At 52.8% G+C, this 22,983-nt stretch overlaps 1 protein-coding gene across 1 annotated transcript in view; it reads left to right on the top strand.

The window, feature by feature from the left end:
• Positions 1 to 390: 390 nt before the first annotated feature.
• Positions 391 to 22,983, top strand: part of CASTOR2 (cytosolic arginine sensor for mTORC1 subunit 2) — a 49,251-nt gene continuing 26,658 nt past the window's right edge. The window contains exon 1 of the mRNA XM_068968835.1: positions 391 to 503. Within this exon, the coding sequence (XP_068824936.1) occupies positions 391 to 503 (113 nt within the window). The remainder of the gene's footprint in view (positions 504 to 22,983) is intronic.

Here is a 22,983-nt window from a genome sequence, read left to right as displayed (position 1 = left end):
GCCCGGCCCCCTGACATCAGCAGCCGCCAGCGCCCCCGCCGCGGGACTACAAGTCCCGACACGCCCCGCGGCGGCCGCGCATGCCCAGCGGGCCGGCGTTTGAGTGGCAAGTTGTTTGTTACAGCGAACACCAGCTGCTCTCCGCGCCGGGCGCCGCGCGCCGCTGCTCCGCCAGCGCTGCCGCCCTCGCCCGCCGCCTGCCCGCCGCCCGCGGCCCCCCTCGCGGCTCGGCGGGCCTCCCACTTTGTCCGTCGCGGCCCGCCCGGCGTCGAGCTCCTGGTCCCCCCGGCCGCCTGCCCGCGGCGCTCCGGTGCCGGCTGGGTGCGCGCAGGGGGGCGGGGGCCGCGGCTCGCCCCCCGCGGATGAGCCGCCGCGGAGCGCGGGCGGACGATGGAACTCCACATCCTGGAGCACCGGCTGCAAGTTGCCAGCGTCGCCAAGGAGAGTATCCCGCTCTTTACCTACGGCCTGATCAAACTTGCTTTCCTGTCCTCCAAGACCAGGTGAGCGCGCGGGGACGCGGCGCCGGCCGGGGAGAGACAAAGAGGCGCACCCGGGCGGCTGTCCTCGCCGCCGCGGCTCGGAAAACAACTTCGAACCCCGGGGAGCGCCCCCGCCCCGCCCCCGCCGCATCGCTCGTCTTGTGTTTGACAAAGCCACCCGATCTGCCCTCTAACTGGGTCCTTCCACCCCGAGCCACCCCCCCCCCCAACGCACACACAGGAGATGCACCCGTGCCTCTGTCTCCCCCCATCTCAGCCCCCTTCCCATCCTCTCCCCGAGATCCAGAGGGCCAGGCAGGCAGCTGTGACGAATCCGTTAATGAATGAATGAACGAACGAATGAATGAATGAAAAACAGGTGTGGACTCGCGGCCGTGTTAAAAAAAAAAAAAAAAACTAACGCCCCCCCCCATCCCCCAATCCCTCCGTTGGGCCGGCCCCCGTCGCCAGGGCGGGGGAAGGGATTCTGCTGAGCGCGGCTACCCAGAGCAGAAAAATCATAAAATCATTAGTGGGTGTTTATCTCAAGGTGCCTGCGACGATTGCGGACGGCGCCGGAGGCTGGGGGAGGGGAGGGGAGGGGGGCTGCGGGTGAGGGTCGCTGTGGTTCTTTCTCTCGGGGTCCGGGAAGGTGGGGGGGCGGGGGGGGGCTGTTTTGCCGAACCGTGGAAGGGGGAGGAGCAGGCGTGTTTACGGCTCTGCCTTGAGGCTGGGCTTGGATGCTGCAGGGGGAAAAATAGTTGAAGGCCTTGGGAGGTTGAAAAAAAAAACCCAAGTTGGATTTTTCCCACTGCCGGTCAGGGTCTGACTTTGTGAGCCCCGGCCGGGGCTTGGATTAGGATGATGTTTTTTTAAGGAGCCGGAGTGTGAGTGCTAGCTAGCCGCTGTAACTTAAATCCCTTGTTTGTCCACCATTGTGACTGTTTAAAGGGATGAAGTTGTTGCTGGCTAGGCTTTTCGGGGGTTGAGACGGAGGTAGTTCTTCTCTGCAAAATGAATGAATAAACTACAGATCAAGGTTAACTTAAAATGACGGGGGCCCCTAGGCTACCCCCTTGGACGCAAGCTCAGGGGGAGCTCCCGGGATGTGGGGGGAAAATTCAATCCAAGCCTCTTATCTGCCTGTTAAAGTTCTTGCCTGGAAATCTCACTTTGATGTGTGTGTGTGAGCCGGCAGCTCAGTCCCGCCATTGTTTGCGAGATGGAGCAGGGAGCCAGTGGCATCTTGTTTACTTTCTTCTCTGGCTGCCCGGCTGCCTGGTGGGGTATGGAGGGTTCAGTGCTCACCTTCCCTGGGCCCTGGCTCCTTTGATTGCAAAGGTAATTATTAAACAGGTCATTTGAAAACAAAAGCCACCAGCTCAGTTTCTGAACCTCTCCCCACCCCTTCTGGCCCCCCACCCCAGCCTCCTCCCACTCTTGATACCCACCCCTCCTGCACCGACCTGCCCTCTGCTCCCCACTCCCAGCCTGTCTTGAAATTCCAAGGCTGGAGGTAAGAGAGAGCGGCCTTGTTTTTCCAACCCTTGGCCGTCAGCCCCAGGCAGCCCCCCTGGCTGATTTCTCGGCTACCATTCAAAAGACCGGGATGATGAGTCAGGCTGCTGCCGTGCGGGGGCCTGGGTGCTGGCAGGAGGGGGCATTTGGGGGCTGCTTAGAAAGGCAGCCAAGGGCCACTCCCTCTGTCCCATTCCCTTTGTGGGGGGATTGGCCACCTTCCAGCCCCCATACCAGGGTCCAGTTTGGAGGTCGCATAGATAGGCCTGTCATGGGGGTGAGCCCCTGCTGACCTGTCTGGACCACAGAAACCCCACCGCTCAGTGGGTCCCGCTTCTCCCTCTCCTGCAAGAAGCCCAGGTGATGAGTCCAGTCTCAAGATGACTCAGAGGTCAAAGGTCATCTCCCTGTCTCCAAGATCTGGCTCTAGAAGGTGCTGAGCACATTTGTCCAATGGCCAGAGGCCTGCCTCCCAGGCAGGGCCAGGTTGCTGACTTCAGGTTGTGACGAGCCCCTTCATTGCCCCTGTGACCGTGGCAAGATCCATTTCCTTCTCTGATTCTCACTTTGTCCATCTGTAATGAAGATAGCACCGCTCGGCCCCATAGGTTTCACAGAGCTGCTACGGGTGTAGTGTGGAATGATTGTGGAAATTGGCTTTATGCAAGTATAAGGGGGAGCAGGGTGTGGATGTATTATTGGAGCAATTTTCAACAGTCAATCATCCAGGTAGAACTTTTGGTCCTTTTTTGATTTGTCCATCAGTATCTGCCCCCAAGTGGTGGCCCAGAGCCTTGTCATTTCTGTCACTGTGTTGCCTGTTAAGTTTTCAGTCACTCCCTGAAGGGCAAATCCTTGGCGTGGCATCTGAGACCCTTTGGGATCTGAATCCAGAATTCTCATCTTTAGTTAGACATTTTCTGTTTGACCCACAATTTACTTCCACTCACACCTCCCTGCTTTAGTTCTCTGCCTGAAACCCCCTCCTCCCACCGGTAAATTCCTGTTGAACCCTCAAGATCTAGTGTTATCACCCAAAACTTTCCTGAACCCTGCTTCCCTCCCCCAGCAGACTTAGTCACTTCCTCCCTCTCAGGTCTACCTGCGTGGAGGCTTGGGAGGGATGTGGCATCAATAGATGCCCACTCCCTGTGGGGGTGCAGCTGGGTTCAAGAGATGCTGAGATCCCTGCCTCTTCCTCCTCAAAGCCCCAAGCCTGGTGAGAGAGAAAGAAGAGGCCTTCACACCAGAGAGGGAAGTGTCTAGGGGCTAGCAGCTGGATCTGGGGAATGACCTGAGAGAGCCTGCAGGACTTCCTGAAGGAGGTGGCAGTGCATCTTAGGGCATTAAAGTGGGAATTGGCCAGATCCTGGTTCAGGATCCTGCATATACCACAGTACAGCTCTTCAAATTGGGGCTTCCCAGGTGGCTCAGGGGTAAAGAATCCGCCTGCCAATGCAGGGTGGTTTCAGTCCTTGGTTTGGAAAGATCCCCTGGAGGAGGAAATGGCAACCCCCCTCCAGTACTCTTGCCCAGATAGTCCCAGGGAGAGAGGAGCCTGGCAGGCTGCAGTCCATGGCGTCGCAGAGTCAGACACAACTGAGCGACTGGGCACACGACTCTCTGAATTAGGTTTTACACCTGCTTTGCAAGGAAGGAGTCTGAGGCTCAGATGTTAAGTGACTCATTCAAGGTTACACTGTCAGTGTAGAGCCTGAATTTGAATCAGCATCTTTCTGGCTCAAGTTCAGAAATCTGCTATTACAGGTTCAGTGACACCTATATTCAACAGTTATATCCAGCCCATGTATTTGCAGCATACTGTTCTAAAGCTTTAGGAACATCCCCTCCACCCTGCCTAATCTTCCGCTAGGAATGCTTGTCCCTCATCACCCCCCATCTAGACATTCTGCTTCCGCCCTGTAACCATCACCTTTCAAATTTTGTCCATAGGAGCATATCATTTGCTTGTCTTACTCTCCCACCGCCTAGTTTATAAACCTTACTTTCAGGAAGCTTTTTGTGCATCTGTTTATCTTTTTCTTCTCTCCCACCCCTCTGCCAGTACCAGAGAAACCAGAACTACACCTGCCAATGCAGGAGACGTGAGAGACGTGGGTTTGTTCCCTAGGTTGGGAAGATCCCCTCAAGGAGGGCACAGCAACCCACTCCGGTATCCTTACCTGGAGAATCCCCAGGAACAGAGGAGCCTGGTGGGCTATAGTCCATGGGGTTGCAGAAAGTCGGACACAACTAAAGCAACTTAGCACCGTTGTTTTTTACCATGTGTTCCAAAGAGATGAAGACACCGGGTTTGGAGAAGTAAAGCAGCCTGCTCAAGGTCACAGAAGAAACAGAATTGGGATTTGAACCAGGTCCTTTCTCCGCTGTGCTTAGCACTCTGCTTTGTAGGCACTTAGTAACTGCTTACTTGATGGATGTCCGGCTCGTGCAGAGTGACCCAGATTCCAGCCGGAGCCTTTTCTGAGAGCCTTGGGGCTGGAAGAGGCTCAGCAGATGAATCGCACCTGGAGAAACAAGGCCCGGTGCCCCTGCCCTGACCATCAGGGCAGCATCTGAGTGCGGCTGGAAAGGGGCAGAAGGCAGGCTGAGTGCATTGATTCTAGGCCCGCGGCTGGAGGGGGCGACCTGAGGTGAGCCAAATCCAGGCTGACCAGAGAGCTGTCCTTCAGCCCTGTGATAGCCTGTGGTTCTGTAGCCTGGCTGAGGGCCCGCTGGAAAGCCCACCGCACCATTCCAGTCTCATCTCACACGGCTCCCAGCCACACAGATTGTTTGCGTGGATACACACACCCTATAGTGTCTCTAGCCTCAGGCCTTTATTTCTCAGCCTAGAATGTTGCTCTTTGGCCTACCCCCTTTGCCCTACCCCCTTTGTCCACTTGCTTGTTCTTTTAGATCCTGTGTTAGCCTCACCTCCTCTAGGAAGTCTTCCTTGATGCACAGCTGAGCTCAGATCCTTCCTCTGGTATGGTGGGCTTAATCCCAAGAAGATATGTGACCAACCATGGAATATAGTTGGGATCCTTTGGGCTGCAAATAAGCTGGTGCAAACAATAAGAAGCATGAACTTTGCACCATGAAGTCATGAATTGGGCTGTTCGAGGGCTGGTAACTTAAAGGCTTGATGTCATCAAAGGCCCAGTCTTTCTCTTTGGCTCTGTGGAATGGCTGGGGCACCTCCAGGCAATATGGGCAGTCATGGGAAGGAGTGGCGAGGACCCTGGGGACAGAAAAGGCTGTTGCCTTGAGAAAATCTATGAGAAAGCCTTTCTGGGATCACATCCCCTGCATACACAGACTTCCCCATCTCATTGGTCAGAACCAGGCACATAGGTATATCTGCACCAATCACAGGCACAGGAAATGAGACCATCACGAGCCAATCAGGATGCACCACTGCAGCTGGGGACGCCTAGCTAGAGTCTTGGGGCCATCTGGAGATGGAGCTCCTCGGGGACCCCAATTTGCTCTCTGCAACCGCGGAAGGCAAAACTGGCAACAATCAATAAGTATATGATGAAAACAATGACAACAATAATAGCTGATGCTTATAAAGCACTTAGTACATTTCAGGCACTATACATCTGTTAGATCATTTAATTCTCACAACAACCCTCTAAAGTTGAAGCAGAATTGTCCCCACTTTTCAGATGAGGAGACTGAGAACCTTGAGTGCCCAGGGACACACCAAGTGGTAGAACTGGGATTTGAACCCAGAAAATCTTGGATGGCATCACCGACTTGATGCATATGAGTTTGAGCAAACTCTGGGAGATGGTGAAGGACAGGGAGGCTTGGCATGCTGCAGTCCATGGGGTCACAAAGAGTCAGGCACAACTGAGCGACTGAACAACAGTCTGGCTGTGGAACCTGTCCTGAGATTTCTCAGCCAGGTCTAAAATCACACTGGTTTGGACATGCCCCCTCCTGGGGGCTGCTAAGCAGAGGGGTCACGAGAGGCCATGACAGTGAAGTTGGGCAGGGGCAAGATCATTATCCTGAAATGCAGGTTGAGGGTGGGTGCACAGGAAGCTTCAGCATCCTCTTTTTGCCCATGAGAAGCTCGTATCTAGAAAGTCCATCTCTTGATTGGCAAGAAAAAGCACCTAAGTGCTATGCAGTAAGCCCGTGCTCACAGAAACCCACACCGCCCGCCTGGGCCAGATCTGCTATCTGTTAACTCTCGGGTATGGTTTGGTCCGCGATCATTCATCCACGGTGCTGCCTCTGGGAAATCTTGCCAATGAGCCATCGTGAGCACTGAAGACTTAAGAGGCATTTACAGGAGAAAAGCTCAAAATTGCAAACGGTCCACTGTTTCCGAGGGTGCTGGGCTGATGCCACTGCTTGATCACATCGGGGAAAGACTAATGAGCAGGGGAGTGAGGGCCTGGGGCCTGGCGCCTCGGGTGGAATCTCAGCACCCCTGCATCCTGGCGATGTGACCTGGGGCACGATGTTTGACCTCTCTGTGCACTCCGTTTCTAAATCAGAATAGTGTTCATGCCCCCCGCCTAGGTTGTTGTGGGGACTTAGACAAACCGTGACAAGCACTTCAGATAGAGCCGGGGGTCCACTGCAGACTCCAGTGTTAACTGAGAGAGCAAATGCTCTTTAAGCTAGCCATTGAGAGTCTGTGGAGGCAGAGTTTGAAAAGCCCAGGGTTCCCTAGCATACACAAAGCTATGTGTATGCGTTAAGGAGCCTTCAGCTATGACAAACCTAGACAGTGTATTAAAAAGCAAAGACATGACCTTGCTGACAGAGGTTCATCTAGTCAAAGCTATGGTCTTTTCCACTAGTCACGTACAGATGTGAGAGTCGAACCAGAAAGAAGGGAGGGCGCTGAAGCACTCATGGTGTTGGAGAAGGCTCTTGAGAGTCCCTTGGACTGCAAGGAGATTCAACCAGTCCATTCTAAAGGAAATCAGTCCTGAATATTCATTGGAAGGACTGATACTGAAGCTGAAACTCCAATACTTTGGCCACCTGATGCAAAGAACTGACTCATTAGAAAAGACCCTGGTGCTGGGAAAGATTCAAGGCAGGAGGAGAAGAGGGCGACAGAGGATGAGATGGCTGGATGGCATCACCGATTCAATGGACATGAACTTGGGCAAACTCCGGGATATAGTGAGGGACAGGGAAGCCTGGTATGCTGCAGTCCATGGGGTCACAAAGAGTTGGACACGACTTAGCTACAAAACAATGCACGTACAGTCACACTCTGCTGTAGGAAGTGGAGAGTCTGTCACTGCCCTCCAGGAGCCTCGCTGAGGACACCAGGCATTCAGGGTCTCTGAGAGTGACAACCAAAATGCTGTAGCATCACAATTGTTCAGTTGCTAAGTCGGGTCTGATTCTTTGAGACCCCATGGACTGTAGCCCAGCAGGCTCCTCTGTCCATGGGGTTCTCCAGGCAAGAATACTGGAGTGGGTTGCCATTTCTCTCCCCAGGGGAATCTTCCTGTGTCTCCTGCCTTGGCAGGCGGATTCTTTACCACCAAGCCACCTGGGAAGCCTGTAGCATCCCGAGCTACAAGCAGTTAAAGCTTCCTAGAAGAGACGGCCCTGTGAGCTGAGTCTGAGTGGAATGGAGAGATGTCAGGAGGTGGAGGTGCTGGGGACGAAGGAAAACAGGCCGGGCCGTGAGCAGGAGTGGGTGGACACAGAGGGAGAGAGTGGGGGGAGCACAGAGCCAATCCTCACGCCTGGCTGGGGTATCCATGGCCTGTTGCTGCCCCAGAGAAAGACACAGGCTCAGCACCAGCTCCGAAGCCCAAGGTATGGGAAGTACAAAGTTATCCTTGGTCTGCCCCACATCCACCTGCTTAGTGAAGTCCACACCTCTTCCTCCTAAATTATCCAAACCACTTTCCCACCAGTCCCATCTGCCCCCAGGGCAGTGCAGATGGTGGGCACAGCCAGAGCCCTCTGGGCAGGAAGAACCAAAGCCTGGAGGCTGGAAAGAGAAAGGTGGGTGCAGGGTGCAGGCCAGGACTTGTGGCCAGTGTGACCACAGCTTGGGGTTGGTGTAAATTGATCTGTTTTGTTCGTGCAGAAACCTGCAGTGTGCACTTGCTGTGTGCAGGGCCCTGTGGGAGGCACAAAAGGAGCTTCGGTCCAGTGGAAAGGAAAGGTGTGTTCTCTGCCAAAGATAGCGGGTGACAGGCCCAAAGACCCAGAAGGAGGTGATGGCTGCTATTGCGGGGGTTGAGTGGAGCCCTGTGACCCCACCAGAGGCTGGTGCTGGGGTGGATGTCATGATTCACTGTGAATCCCTGATTTTATCTCTGCCCTGCTCAAAACAGTCCCTTCTCACCTTGTCCCCAGATCCTGGTTCACGCTCCTTATCTGGCATTGCAAATATTCTTTGATCTGACTTCTGTCCTCTCTGGCTTTGCTCCCTCTCTCCACCTCATATGCCCTAGTTTTAGAGTAACTGTGGTAGTTTTTAAATATCCCAGATTCTTTGACAATGTTCCCTTGAAAAGCTAGCTAAAGCTCCCTTACCTGTACGTGTAGGGTCTAGACCAGTGGCTTTCTTCTAATGAGCAGAAGGGGACAGAAGTGATCCTGTGATGCTTCTGAGGCATCAGAATGATAGCTTCCGCCTGGCATGGCTCCGCTCTGTCTCTGGCTCCCACTTGCTCTGCGGGAATCCAGCTGCCATGTTGTCAGGACGCTCAAGCATCCCTGCAGAGGGGCCCAGAGTGGAGTGAGGCTGAGACCTCCCAGCAGCTGCCAGCCAGGGAGTCACTTTGACCTTAAATCCTCCTGCCCCTAGGCAGGCCTTCTGGTGACCACAGCCCCAGCCTGCACGTGGGCTGTGACCTCATAAGAGACCCTCAGCCAGAAGTACCTATTTGAGCCAGGCACACCTTCCTAGCCCACAGAAACTGTGAAAGATACACCAGTTTGTTGTTTCAAGTGACTAGGTTTTCGGGCAATTTGTTATACAGTGGGTAACTGATAGAGTGACTATGTAATTTATCATCTAAATGGGGACACTTCTGAGAATAACAAGGAGCACTAAAAATAATTACCCCAGACAACAGGGCAAACCAGAATGTGTGATCACCCTAGCTAGCTTTCATCCAGCCAGACAGCTCTCAAAGCCGCCCAGGGGCTGGGTGAGTGACTTTCTAGAATCACCTGTGCCTCAGGCCGTAGCGGGGAGGGCTTATCTCCCTCTGTGCTGGCCCCAGGTGCAGTCCAGGCCTCAGGACCAGAGCTTCACCGCACTGACTCATCTTCTGTTGCAAAGCCCTGAGCTTACACGTGTTGGCAAATGATTTTCTGGTAACAGACCTCTGATCTGAGGAACTAGCCCTGAATGAACCAGCCTCATCCCACCGGCGCTGGTTGTCCAAGACCCGGTGCTGCTTCTTAACCACCATGAACATCTCCCCCAGCTGCCAGTCCCCCAAAACCTTATTTCTTGCCTTAGAGGTAACATCCTCTTTGTGACCCCATGGACTGCAGCCTGCCCTGCACAATTCCATGGAATTTTCCAGGCAAGAATACTGGAGTGGGTTGCCATTTCCTACTCCAGGGGATCTTCCCAACCCAGGGATCCAACCTGTGTCTCTTACATCCCCTGCATTACAGGCAGATTCTTCACCACTGAGCCACCAGAGAAGCCAGCGCACTTATATGGGACTTACAGTCCTTTCCTCATAATGGACACACTCACACCTCTAAGGTCTGGCCTTAAAAGCTTGGGGTCTTCTTGCCCACCCATATTCACGGCAGCATTATTCATAATAGCCAAAAGGTGGGAGCCACCTAAGTGCTCATCAACAGATGCACGGATAGCAAAATGTGGTCTCTGCAGATAATAAAGTATCACCCAGACTTCAAAAGGAACTGTGGCACATGCTACAACATGGATGAGCCTCAGGGACATCGTGCCAAGTGAAGTAAGGCATTCTCTGAGAGACAAATACCGTTTGATTCTACTTGCGTGAGGTACCCAGAAAAGTCAAATTCGTGGAGACAGAAAGTCGAGTGGTGGTTGCCAGAGGCCGGCGAGGGCGGGTGAGTGGGGAGTTGTTATTCAGTGGGTATAGAGTTTCAGTTTTGCAGGATGAAGAGTTCTGGAGATCGGTTACACAACAATACGAATGCACTTAACTACTGAAAAGTCAACTTTAAAATGATCAAGATGATAAATTTGAAAGGATGTATGTTTTATGAAAATTTGGGCACTGGGTGGGAGAGATAGGAGGGAGGTGAGTGTGCAGAATTCAAAGGGCAGTGTGGTGGGTGAGCAGATGGCAGTGCGCCAGGGCAGCGTGGGCGGCAGTCAGACCGAGGGGAAGTGCTGGCACCCAGTGAGACAGCTGCTTAGAGCACGTCATGCATGAACTCACTTAATCCTCACAACAACCCTTAGCACATAGGTACAGTTACTGGCCCCATTTTACAGATGGGGAAATTGAGGCATGGAAGGTTCATACCTTGCCCAAGATCACAAAAGCAACTAGTGAAGAGCAGTTTTTTTTTTTTAATAGCAGCTTTATTCAGATAAAATTCACATGAAATGCAATACAATTCACCCTCTTTAAGTTTACAACACAGTAGCTTCTTGGATGGGCTTTCCTGATGGTCCCTTGGTAAAGAATCTGCCTGCCAGTGTAGAAGGGTCAATCCCTGGGTCAGGAAGATTCCCCCCTGGAGAAGGAAGTGGCAACCCACTCCAGTTTTCTTGCCTGGGAAATCCCATGGACAGAGGAGCCTGGCAGGCTCCAGTCCATGGGGTCGCAAGAGTTGGAGGTGACCCAGCGGCTAAACAGCAACAGCAACACAACAAGCCGCTTGTGTGTTCAGAGCTGTGCAACTGTTGCCACTGTCTTAATTCCAGAACTCGTTCATTGTCACCCCAAAAGAAACCGTACCCGTTAAGCAGACACCCCCAGCCCCTGGCAGCACTAATCCACTTCCTGTGTCTAGGGATTTGCCTTTTCTGGATGTTTCATTCCAACGGAATCATCACACGGTATGTGGCTCTTTGTAACTGGCTTCTTTCACTGAGAATCGTATTTTCAGCGTTCAGCTGCGTTATAGCCTGTGTGTCAGCTCACCATTCCTTTTTACTGCAGAGTAATATTCCATCATATGGATGTTCATTCATCCATCAATGTACATTTGGATGGTTTCCCCATTTTTGTTATTATGAAGATTGCTGCGGGAAACATCTGTGGGTGGGCTTTCCTGATGGCCCATTGGTAAAGAATCTGCCTGCCAGTGTAGAAGGGTCAATCCCTGGGTCAGGAAGATCCGCCCTGCAGAAGGAAGTGGCAACCCACTCCAGTTTTCTTGCCTGGGAAATCCCATGGACAGAGGAGCCTGGTGTGAATATGTGTCTTCATCTCTCTTGGGTAGATCCTTGGTGTGGGAATGCCGTGTCAAGTGGTAACTCTTGTGTTTAACATTTTCAAGACCCACCAGGGTGTTTTTCAGGGTGGCTGCACTGTTTAAAATACCTGAGAAGTAGGGCTTTGAACCCAGGGCCTCTGGCTGCAGAGTCCATGTTCATAAACCACCATATTAATTTTGCCTGGGTAGAAGCCTGGAGTCCCCTTCTGGTCGGGTGACCCCAGCCTGGACCCAGGTTCTCAGTGCACAAACAGAATTATGGGGCAAGAATAACCCGGGTCAAGCACCTGGCCACAGCAGGCTCTGCCCATGGTCCTCCTGGGACCGAGCTCACAGAAGTTGGTGTCATCTAAGTGGGCGCATCTCTAAGGATGTGTCCTATGGAGGTTCCCGTGGCTCCCGGGCTCTTTGGAGACCACTGCCAGATACCTTCCATGTCTCACCTGTCTGAAAGGGGTGGTTGCTGAAGTGGTGGGCTCTAAGAGGCTCGGGGGGCGCTGGGGTGGCCATACTTAGGGGCCCTGGGGAAGGGTCAGGGGAAGGCGGGCTCCCCAGCTGACCCAGCCTAGGCTGTGGCCACTTGACCTGAGCTGAGGCTGCCGGGAGCTGAACAGTCCCAGGAGGTGGGGAGGGAGAGGCGATCCGGTCAGGCTTCTCTCCTCCTGCACCGGCCGGGACCCTGGACAGGAACAAGGTGCATTCTCTCAAGGTAGGGTTCATTTCCCTCCAAGGCGGACCTCCTGGGCCCTCCCCTGGACTTTCCTCCCCACCCTCAGTTCCAGCCCCTCCCCACTTCACAACGTATTCCCTTTCTTGGGCAGGAAAGGCAGGGGGTGGAAATGTGTTCTCCAAGTTCAGTCTTCCCTTCGGAGTTCAAAAGTCACTGAGGCGGTGACTGACCAAGTGGATTTAGAACAAACAAAGCTTAGCCTCAGAGATCTTTCTTGAGCGCCTACTACGTGCCAGGTAGGGTTTCCATCCTTCTCCCTCCCCAGCCCTCAGGGGAGACAGCAGCTCATAACTCACCCCCAGTCACGCAGCGGACACCTGGCAGACTGGGGTTCAGGCCTGTGCTAAGGCCCATTTCTCGGGGCATGTGCACACTTGGAAAAGTTAAGAAAACGTGTTTTTAATTCAAAGTCCACATCTTACCAGGGCTTCCCTGGTGGCTCAGTGGTAAAGAATCTACCTGCCAATGTAGGAGACGTGGGTTTAATCCCTGGGTTGGGAAAATCCCGTGGAGTAGGAAATGGCAACCCACTCCAATATTCTTGCCTGGGAAATCCCATGGACAGAGGAGCCTTGTGGGCTCCAGCCCATGGGGTCACAAAGAGCCAGGCACGACTTAGAGACGAAACAACCACCACCACCGCCACTTAACAGCTCTGTGGCCTTGGGCAGATTCTTGAGAGCCTCAAAGGAGGCTCAGTTTCTGCATCTTTAAATGGTCATCAGTATATGGAGCCCTTTGCATTGCACTGAGGATTAAAAGAGAAACTTTATATCAAGGGCTTAGGCATCCTAACCACAGTGAGCTGGTTATTCGTATGAATTCACGGGATATTTTTTTGAGGACCGAAGTGCCCTTCGCTGGGCTGCATGCCTCAGTGGTGGCCTTGGTTCCCACAACGCTGATGGTCTGTTCAGCTTTGGAATGATTGGAAGGGCTGAGCTGGTGGATGCAGGATGGAATGTCTAATTCTGATTTTTTCTTTTCTTTTTTTTTTTGACGAGGGACTTTTTGCTCACAGCAGAGGAGTCTGCAGGCATACAGACCTGAGTACCTTTGGGGTTAGGCAGGGGGCCCTTTGTAAGAGCAGCTTGTCAGAACCAAGAGTGCTGAGGTCCGCTCCCAGCCGGGTCCTGGGAGCTGTTCTCTGCACCCAGGAGCTGCCTGACTGATGCTTAGACTCCCTGCCCATCCTTGGCCTGTCCCAAGTGGTCCTCCTCATCTCCTGTCCAGACCTTCTCCCACCCTCCTCTGCATCCCCACATCCGTCTGTCTCTATTGAGCCCTTCTGCAGGCCCTTTCTCTAGTGTTTCGCCTCCCTTACCTCCCTCACCAGACCTCTTGACCCTCATCGTCCCCTCCAGGCTCTTTCCCAACAGGAGGGCAGCTTTGATTTGCACAGAAATCTAATCCCATCTTGCGACTGTGAGATGTGCTGGGATGAAGTCCAGGCCCTGAGCAGAGCCCCCCGAAGCCCCGCCCTCTGGACTCCCAGAGCCCCGCCCCACCTTCTCTCCTTTGCTGCTTCGTTCCTGCTCCCCTCTCCCCTCCGATGCCGGATCCTCCTCTCTCCCCAGGACAACCTCTACTTAGCCCACACTGTGATTTCTGTAGGAGGGTTTATACGTAGCCTTAGGACAGGGGACAGAGCTGTCACTCCTGCTTTGCAGAATGAGCCATAGAAGTGGGAAGGAACCGCGTGGTGTCCCCCTGCTTCGGCAAGAGTTAGGATTGGGAGCCTGCAGGTGGACGTCGGGGGTGTCAGAAGGGTCTCCTTGGACTCCACTCTCTTCATTGCCTCCCGGTGAGACTAGGGCAGGGCTGTCAGAGATGGAATCTATTTATCCCCTTCCCCGGGCTTGACCCCAGGGAGGTGCAGTGCTGGCCTGGGGATGACCCCATGATGAACCACCTGGTGGAACTCATTTGCAGCCCTCGGGCTGGAGCCCCCTGAGCTGAGCGTCCTTGTGGGATGGTTGGTCCACATCATCTCCTGGAGCCAGGTCTCTGAGGACCCCAGCAGGTAGCCCAGGTGGATGGAGTACATGCTTGGAGCAATGAAACCACATTTCTTTTTTTCTCTTTTTAATTTTATTTATGTATTGGCCAAGCCATGTGGCATGTGGGATCTTAGTTCTCCGACCAGGGATCAAACCTGCACCCTTCCTGCATTGAAAGCTCCAAGTCCTAACCACTGGACCATCAGGGAAGTCCCCACATTTCTTTTTTTTAATCTGCTCTTTTCTAAACGCTCTTCAGAGTAGGCCTACTCAGAATGATGGCCCCTCAGCTTCCCTCCAGCCCTTTTCCTCCCTCTGCTTCTCAGTCCTAATCAGCCTGGTTTTAACTGCCTTGAGTTGTCAAGTTCCACTGAAAAAAAATGCAGAGAGCGATCACACCCTGTCCAAGGGCTGCTCCAAGGAGTAAATGAGATCTAGCAGGTGAGGTGCTTAGGTGGGTGCCCAGCCCTGCGTCTGAGTGTAAGGAGGGTTGTGGGACTGGAGACATTAGCGATCAGGAGACCCCTCAGTGCCCACCTGTACTGCCGGCCTCATTTGGACACCAGCTGTGATGCTAAAATGCCCCATGAAAAACCAAACCATTGCAAGATTGCCCTGGGTTAATGCCCTGAGGAGCACTTGTTCTCAAAAGTCAGGACCTCTGCACCCTCCCCAAGAACGAAGGTTCTTGCATCATCACCCCTGTCTTGACCTGGCACACACACCTCTGTCCTGTGAGGTCAGGTTTCCTCCGCAGCCGCGTCCCTTCTCCCTCCAAGGGCAGGAACAGGCCCCGAGGGAGCAGCTAGGCGAGTGTGAGGTCCCGGGAAGCCTGTGCCTCCAGTCTCCCAGGGCTTATCTGTCATCTGTCACCCCAGGGGGAATCAGGCCCATGGGAGGGTGGCCGGGGAAGGCAGAGGCTGAGAGTGGGGAGACGGCTCATTCTTGCTGTCTGGGGTTTCCTGACACCTGGCCTGGATTCTTGGCCCTCGGGGGTTCATTCATCTCCACTAGTTCTTTTTTTTTTTTTTCTTTTTAAAATATTTATTATTTGGCTGCACTGAGACTTAGTTGCGGCACATGGGATCTTTAGCTGCGGCATGCGAACTCTTAGTTGCGGCCTGTGGGATCTAGTTCCCTGACCTGGGATGGAACCTGGGCCCCCTGCATTGAGAGCTCAGAGTCTTAGCCACTGGACCACCAGGGAAATCCCCCGTGATACCCATTCTGTGCCGCAAGCTGGCCCTTTGAGGACTTGAACCCCGACCCTGGACTCCCTGTGCACAGCACGGTGCGGGAGACTGCTCTCTCCAGGCTCTTAATGATGCTAGTCTGGTGAGAGGAAAAGTCCTCCAGGCTCAGGAGCTCGAGGTGCAGGGGAGAAATACAGTGGAGTCCAGGGGGTCGGAGCAGGCTTCCATGAGAGGGGGCATTTGAGCCAGGCTTGAAACATCAAGGTAGGGAAGGGACTTTCAAGAAGGAGGAACAGCATGTGCAGGAAGCCCAGAGGCCTGGCCGGTGTGGCCCACGGTGAGCTGGAGCAACCCCTGGGCTGGAGAGGGTGGCCCTGTTATGGGGGAAGGGCAGGCTCCGTCCAATCTCCTCCATCAGGATCTGGTCACTGGGCCAAAGAAGTCTGGAGAAGGAAATGGCAACCCAGTCCAGTAATCTTGCCTGGATAATCCCACGAACAGAGGCGCCTGGCAGGTTGCAGTCCATGGGGTTGCAGAGTCAGACACAACTGAGCCCACATGCATGCAGGCTAGTGAAAGGCCACTTCGGCATGTACACTGGAAAGGACTGGAAGCAGGGTCTCACATTCATGGCGTTACTCCCAATAGCAAAAACATGGAAGCAACCCAAGTACCCACTGACTGATGAATGGGTAAGTGAGATGTGGGGTGTGCCACTCTCCATCACCTCCCCATGTCCCCAGATGGTCTGCAGATGCTCAGTACCACCCTGTGCCTACCCCCCACCCCAGCGACGCACCTACAGAATGTTGTTTCGGCCACTCTAACTGGCCTAGTGCTCTGGTCTCTTAAGAGGGGGTTTGCAAGGTGAGCAGAAGATCTCAGAAAGGTTTGGGTTGCTCCCTCATCCTTTGTTTGCCCACCCGCAAAGGGCTCAGGCTTACTGTTGGGGGGTGGTGACCCAGCAGCTTCCAGTAGCTTCTACAGGGAGCCCTGCATGGAGATAAGGCAGAGCCCCAGGGTCTGCTTTAAGATGACATGTCGCCTGGCCCCTTAGGTGGCTCAGGGTCAGCACCCCTACCGAGTAGAGGGTTGCAGGTGGGCAGGAGAGGCTGACTCCTCTGATTCTCATCGGTCCTCCTGGCATCAAGCTATATCTGGGCTGTGCCCCAGCCCTAGGCAGGAAGATCACCACACAGGTCAACAGCAGGGCTGGGCTTTGACCCCCAGCACAGTCTGGCTTCTGACACCATGCCCTTGGCCACTGTGCCCTCCTTCCCACACCTTCTCAGGGTCCCCCTCTGGCACCCCACTCTTACCTGGCTCCCCTGCCTGGACAGTCCAGCCCAGCCCTGCTGCCTCCTTGCCTCTGTTTTTTTTCTTTATTTTTAATTTTTGGATAGATTATAATAAACTCACAATTTATTAAATTCCAAAGATACACAGAAGTACCCAGTAAAAGCTCCCTCCCACCCTTATTCTTCAGCCACCCAGTTCCCACCCCCACAAGGAGACTGGTGGGATCTTGGTGATATTTTCTATGTCTGTCTGTGTGTATATATACGTGTATGTATATATATGCAGATATGCGTATGCCGTATTTTCCCTCTTTTTTTTTAAACATAAGTTGGTATTAAACCATGCTCGCTGTTCCTGTTCTGCATTGTGGATTTTTCAGCTGAAATTCGTCTTAGCAATAATTTGCATCCCTCCTTTTAACCATTGGGGCTTCCCTGCTAGTTCATCTGGTAAAGAATCTGCCTGCAGTGCAGGAGACCCTGGTTCAATTCCTGGGTCAGGAAGATCCCCTGGAGACACAATAGGCCACCCGTTCCAGTATTACTGGGCTTCCCTGGTGGCTCAGACAGTATTAGGAATCCACCTGCAACGTGGGACACCTGGGTTCGATCCCTGGGTTGGGAAGATCTCCTGGAGAAAGGAACGGCTACCCACTCCAGTATTCTGGCCTGGAGAATTCCATGGACAGAGGAGCCTGGTGGGCTACAGTCCATGGGGTCACAAAGAGTCAGACATGACTGAGCGACCTTCACACTTTTAACCATCGCATAGTTTCCCAAGGACCAGGTGGCCATCGTATCTTTAAACTGCCTCTCACTGGTGGACATTTCTTCCCAATCTTTTTTGCCATCATTTATAATTAATGCTGTAACGCATAACTCAGGGCACAGGCCTTAATTTTGCACATGTGGAAATATGCTTGCAGTCAGATGCGTAGAAGCAGAGTCTGGGGTCAGAGCACACATGTTGGAAAAGTCTTTGGGTGGTGCTTGCCCAAAACACCACATCCATCCATCTGGGTGTCCCCAGCCTGCCCCCACCACCTCACCACCCAGTGTGCATCAGCCTGGCAGGTGAAGGACCCTTGTGTGTCCCCTTCCATCCTGGGGGTGTGTGATTATGCAGGTACATACAGGCCCTGGGGCATTTGCTTGTCTTCTTGTTTGGGGTCCATCATCACCGTTTTATCTTCTCGCCCAGCCAGTGCACAGGCCCCCAGTGGGCTGAGACAGGTCTTAAGCCTTTCACCTCCAGAGCACCCAGCCTGTTTTCCGGTCATCAGAGTTAAAGCGCTGCTTTTGTTTGCTCTCATAGCGGTGTATCTGCCCATCTGTGTGGCCAGCTACTGCTCTGGCCCCTCCACGTGCAGGTGAAGGCCCCCATCTGCCAGGCCCAGGTAGCCAGACCCACTCTCAGCCATCCCAGCCCTCAAAGCTAGTCCCCACCTCCAGGGACTGCCCCCTCCCAGATTCCTGAGCTCTCTCACCTCCACCAGTGTTGAATGTCGGAAGCCGTGGGTCCCAGCATGCCAGGCCTTCCCACCTTCCTGCCAGGTTTAGCTGATGGGGAGGCTCCAGGCTCTGGGAGCAGCTGAGTCTGAGTAGCGCCCTCCCCGGGGCTTCATAGCTATCCCAGAAGTAAAATGCTGCATACCCCAGAAAGATACCTTCTCTCCCCAGGTCGATGGGGAGGCAGCCACTGACCCCTGTTGCCCTCAGAGGGTTCTCAGGAGCCTCCTTGCTGTTACCAAAGATGCCTTCCCCTGAGTACCCCCACTCCTTTACGAGTAGAGGTACCACAGAGGCCCGGGTGTACCCCCTTACCAGTCACAGGCAACATATTCTGCCCACTTAGCTCACGGCCCTTGGTGGGGTGTTGACTTTCCAAGCCTCAGTTTCCTCACCTGCGAAATAGGGTGATGACACTGATTTGGCCAATTTGTCAGAAATGCATTTTTATGTTACGCTCCAGTTGTGTGTGTGCTCAGTCGTGCCCAGCTCTGCAAGTCCATGGACTGTAGCCCGCCAGGGTCCGCTGTCCTTGGAATTTTCTGGGCAAGAATACTGGAGTGGATTGCTGTTTCCTCCTCCAGGGGATCTTCCTGACCCAGGGATGGAACCTGCATCTCTTGTGTCTCCTCCATTGGCAGGTGGATGCTCTAATGACTTTCTCTCTCATCTTCTAACACCGCAATCTCCCTTACTTTTCTCTGTCTCCGTGACTTTGGCAAATGGGACATGGCCCCAGGGATATTGGCCCCAGCCAAGAGAGAATTTGAATAAAAGTGAAGTGTTTGGCCCAGAGTCCATGGGAGCCCCTAGGGGCCTGCCCTCCTCACTGTGGGGCAGGACCCCTGGATGGTCATTAAGCTGCTCCGGGAAGCTCAGAGAGGTAATGACAGGTACAAACCCAGCAAAACAAAGCGCTGCATCCTCCAGGAGAGGTTGGGGAGTGAGGAGCCGGCAGTGGCTGCCTGTGTTGGTTTTCAGCCCCAGCCCGGACTCTGGGAAGCTGGTGTCGTCATCACCCAGGAGTGCAAGACCACGTGACAGCCCAGGCTTCCTTTGCGGGCACGTCTTGGCCATAACTGGGGCCCCGGGCCAGGTGCCCGAGCACTTTGGAAGGACCACCCAGTCCAGTTAGTAAACAAAGCCCTGCTTGTTAACAGGAGGGTGAAGAGAGAGGCAAGTAGGTCTTAAGAAAGCCAAGTGTCAGATTTCCCTGGTGGTCCAGTGATTAAGAATCTGCACTTCAACTGCAGGGTACACGGGTTTGATCCCTGGTCCGGGAGGATTAAATATGCCACAGGGCAGCTGAGCCTGTGCACTCTAAAGCTGGTGCTCCACACGAGAGAAGCCACTGCAATGAGAATCACTCCTACCACAATGAAGAATAGCCCCCACTCGCCACAACTAGGGACAAACCCCATGCAAAGCAATGAAAACTCAGCACAGCCAAAAAAAAAAAAAAAAAGAGCCAAGTGTCAATGCTAAACATTTTCTCCCCTGAGCTAAGTGAACGCCGAGGGGGCTTTTCCTGGGAAGAGATAGTGGTAAACTGAAGACCCACCTCATGCCAGTCTCTAGTCCTTCACTCTTAAGGACCTCCACGAGGTTCCGGACATTATGGAGCCAGAGATGAAATCCGAGCCCAGGATGGTCCCAGTGCTGGTGGCTTAGGAGGCTTAATTGCAACTCCTAAACCCCATAAGAGAACTTTGCGGGGAGGTAGGGGGCTGGGAGGGAGGAAATGGGGTATCTGTAGGTCAGACATGTTTTCTTTGGCCCATCTTGGTGTATTTTTTTTTTTTAAGTATACCAACATTTAAGTATCGAGAGATCACCAAAATCTGGATTTCCAGCTTTTCTGGAAAAATTGGAAGATCTTGCAACCCAGGGCCTGCAGTTTATCGAAGTTGAATGTCAGCTGCCCCTCTTTTGGTAGGAAGGGAGCACCCCCCACCTCCCCGCCTGGCAGCCCCAGTCCCTTTCATACCCTGGTACCTCCCACCCTACCCACCCACACACACACACACACACACACACACACATCCCTCCACTGAGACCAGGTACCAGGCCCATTTGTCGTCATGCTATTACTGGCCTGTTTCTTGGGTACAGAAAAATATGTTTGTACTGTTCTTTCCTAAAAGTGCTAGGGAGAAAAAGAATGAGGGAGCCACGTGCTTCTTGGTGCAAGTGAAGCGTGTTCTCGGGTGTGGAGCGTGCAAAGCGTGTCTGAGTCCTGGTTCTCTTCACCCCAAGTATCTTGCGGATCTCTGAGCTGTAACCCCCTGTTCAAGGCATTTCCCGGCTCTTCCTTCACTGAGGTCCTCCGCTCATCCTCTTGTTCCACGCCTTTCGGTGTCTTGTCCCTGGGACCCCCGCAGAAACACAAACCCGTCTATGCCTGACTCCCTGTCTTGGCAGGGGCTCGGCTGATACCACTCAGTTAATAAAGACAGTAGCAATGTCTTCTTGGGGCTCCTGACCATCCTCCCAGGCTCCGAGCTGGAGGGACACAGGGGCTGGGGTCTGATAGGGCTAGGCTCATAGACTTCGGGTTCTATGCATCCCCATGCATTCCCCGGGGCCCCCCACCCCTTTGGTGGCCCACAGTGAATGGAGCATGACTCCAGCTCCCCCATCTAAGAGAAGATGGGACTTGAGCAGGTACAGAGAGGCAGGTGCAGAGATGGAACAGCGAGACTGCCAGCAAGATGCAGGAACCGCTCTCTGTATAAGACATATACCCTCAAACATTTCAGAGCCTTCTTTTTTATTGTGACTTTCTTAATAGACCTCAGGTGCACAGAGTGTGATAACTCACCTGCCTTGTCCTGTGACTTACTTATTGATACTAGCTTCCACGTTTCACCTGTTGATTGTTTGAATAAGAATATCCCCTGCACTGCGACCATGGCATCGATGGTAACTGCGGTCCACCCACGCTTATCTTTCCCTTGACTTTTACAAACAGTTTGGCCCAGGATAGACAGCTGGCAAGGGCATTGGGCTGTGTGTTATCTTCTGGGGCTTGCTTTTTTCCCACTCAGCAATGTATTACGTCGTGTGGATGACACTGGACGTTTCCGCGGCTACAGATGGTTGGACCACAACCCTGTAGGATATTTCTCTTCTGAGAATCGGGGGGTCTTTCTCCTGGGGTCCCCTGTGTCTGCTGCTTGTCCTGCATGGATCTCTTCCCTGAGCCCTTCCCAGGCTCCCTGTCCAAAAGAAGTCCACACAGCTGCTCCCTTTTAAAATCCTTGTTTCACCGCCTTTCCCACAATCAAACTACAGTAATGCTTTCTGTGCTTGTTTCTCCCTGGCTGCGCATCAGCGGGGTCCTTCCTCATCTCAGCAGGTGTGACCGCCCTGCCGCAGGACCCACCCCACGGAGAGGGCAGGGCTCAGGTGCCCCTGGGTGGGCTGAGGTCTGCGGAGGAGTTCTTCGGGCAAACTTGAGCTGCTTTTGTGGAATTCTGGGAACTTGGGGCAGAGGAAGCCAGCCAGGAAATCTTTTTTTTAATAAGGATGTTTATAGCAGCTTCCTTCATAATAACCCAAAGCTGAAAACAACCGAATGTCATCAACAAGAGAAAGAATAGATGAAAATATAATACAATATAAATATATATAAACATATATACTCAGCAATCAAAGCTGCTACAAATGATAAAAAAACAGATGAATCTCAAAAACAATACACTGAGCCAAAGAAGCCAGACATAAAATAGTATACACCGTGCAGTTTCACGGCTGTGAAGCACATGGACCATTCCATGGTCTATGGTGGTGGAAATGAGCACGGGTGGCCTCTGGGTGGTCGTAGGGACCCACAGGCAAGGGACAGAAGGCTTTCTGCAGTGAAGAGAATGTTCAGTATCCTTTTTTTTTTTCTAATTGGGGTATAGTTGATTTACAGTGTTGTTAGTTTCAGATGTATAGCAAAGTGAATCAGATATACGTGTATCCACTGTTTTTTAGATGTTTCCCCATATATGCCATTACATGGTATCAATTAGAGTCTCTTATGCTATACCGCAGGCTCCTATTATCCATTTTATACATAGTAGTGTGTATATATCAGGGTTTCCCTGGTGGCTCAGATGGTAAAAAATCCGCCTGCAATGCAGGAGGCCCGGGTTTGATCCCTGGGTTGGGAAGATCCCCTGGAGAAGGAAGTGGCTACCCACTCCAGTTTCTTGCCTGGAGAATTCCATGGACAGGGGAGCCTGTCAGGCTATATATACTTCATGAAGTCACAAAAAGTTGGACACGACTAAGCGACTAACACTTAACAGTGCATTCAGTATCTTGATTGGGGTGTTGGTTAAAAGGGAGTATACATCTGTGAAAATTCACCTAACCATACACCTAAAGTCTGCACATTTCATTATGGTAAATTATGCCACAGTTCAGAAAGAGGTTTGGGGTAAAAAAAAAATATGTATATATATATATATAAAACCTGTAAAAAATTATGATCAAAACCCAAGTTGATGTCATTAAAAGCATTTCTCAGGTACTTCCCTGGTAGTCCAGTGGTTAAGAATCCACCTTGCAATGCAGGAGACCCAGGCTCAATCCCAAGGAACTAAGATCCCACAAGCTGCTGAGCAGCTCAGACGAGGAGCCACAACTGCTGAGCCCCCGCACTACAATGAAAGACCCTCCGTGATGCAGCAAAGGGCCCAGGTGCCACAGCTAAGCCAAATAATTCTTTTCTTTTTAAAGCATTTTTTGCTTAAATCAGTGAGTGCTGTTCAGTAGCTGCTGCTCAGCCCTGGCACAGCAAGAGGGGTGTCACCATGGGAACATTGTAGAATCCTTTCTCCTCATCCATCTTCAGGT

Source organism: Capricornis sumatraensis, chromosome 3, assembly GCF_032405125.1.
Source record: "Capricornis sumatraensis isolate serow.1 chromosome 3, serow.2, whole genome shotgun sequence".
Lineage (NCBI taxonomy): Eukaryota > Metazoa > Chordata > Mammalia > Artiodactyla > Bovidae > Capricornis > Capricornis sumatraensis.
Note: the sequence above shows the minus strand (reverse complement) of the source record. Positions and strands in the feature narration are given on the sequence as shown.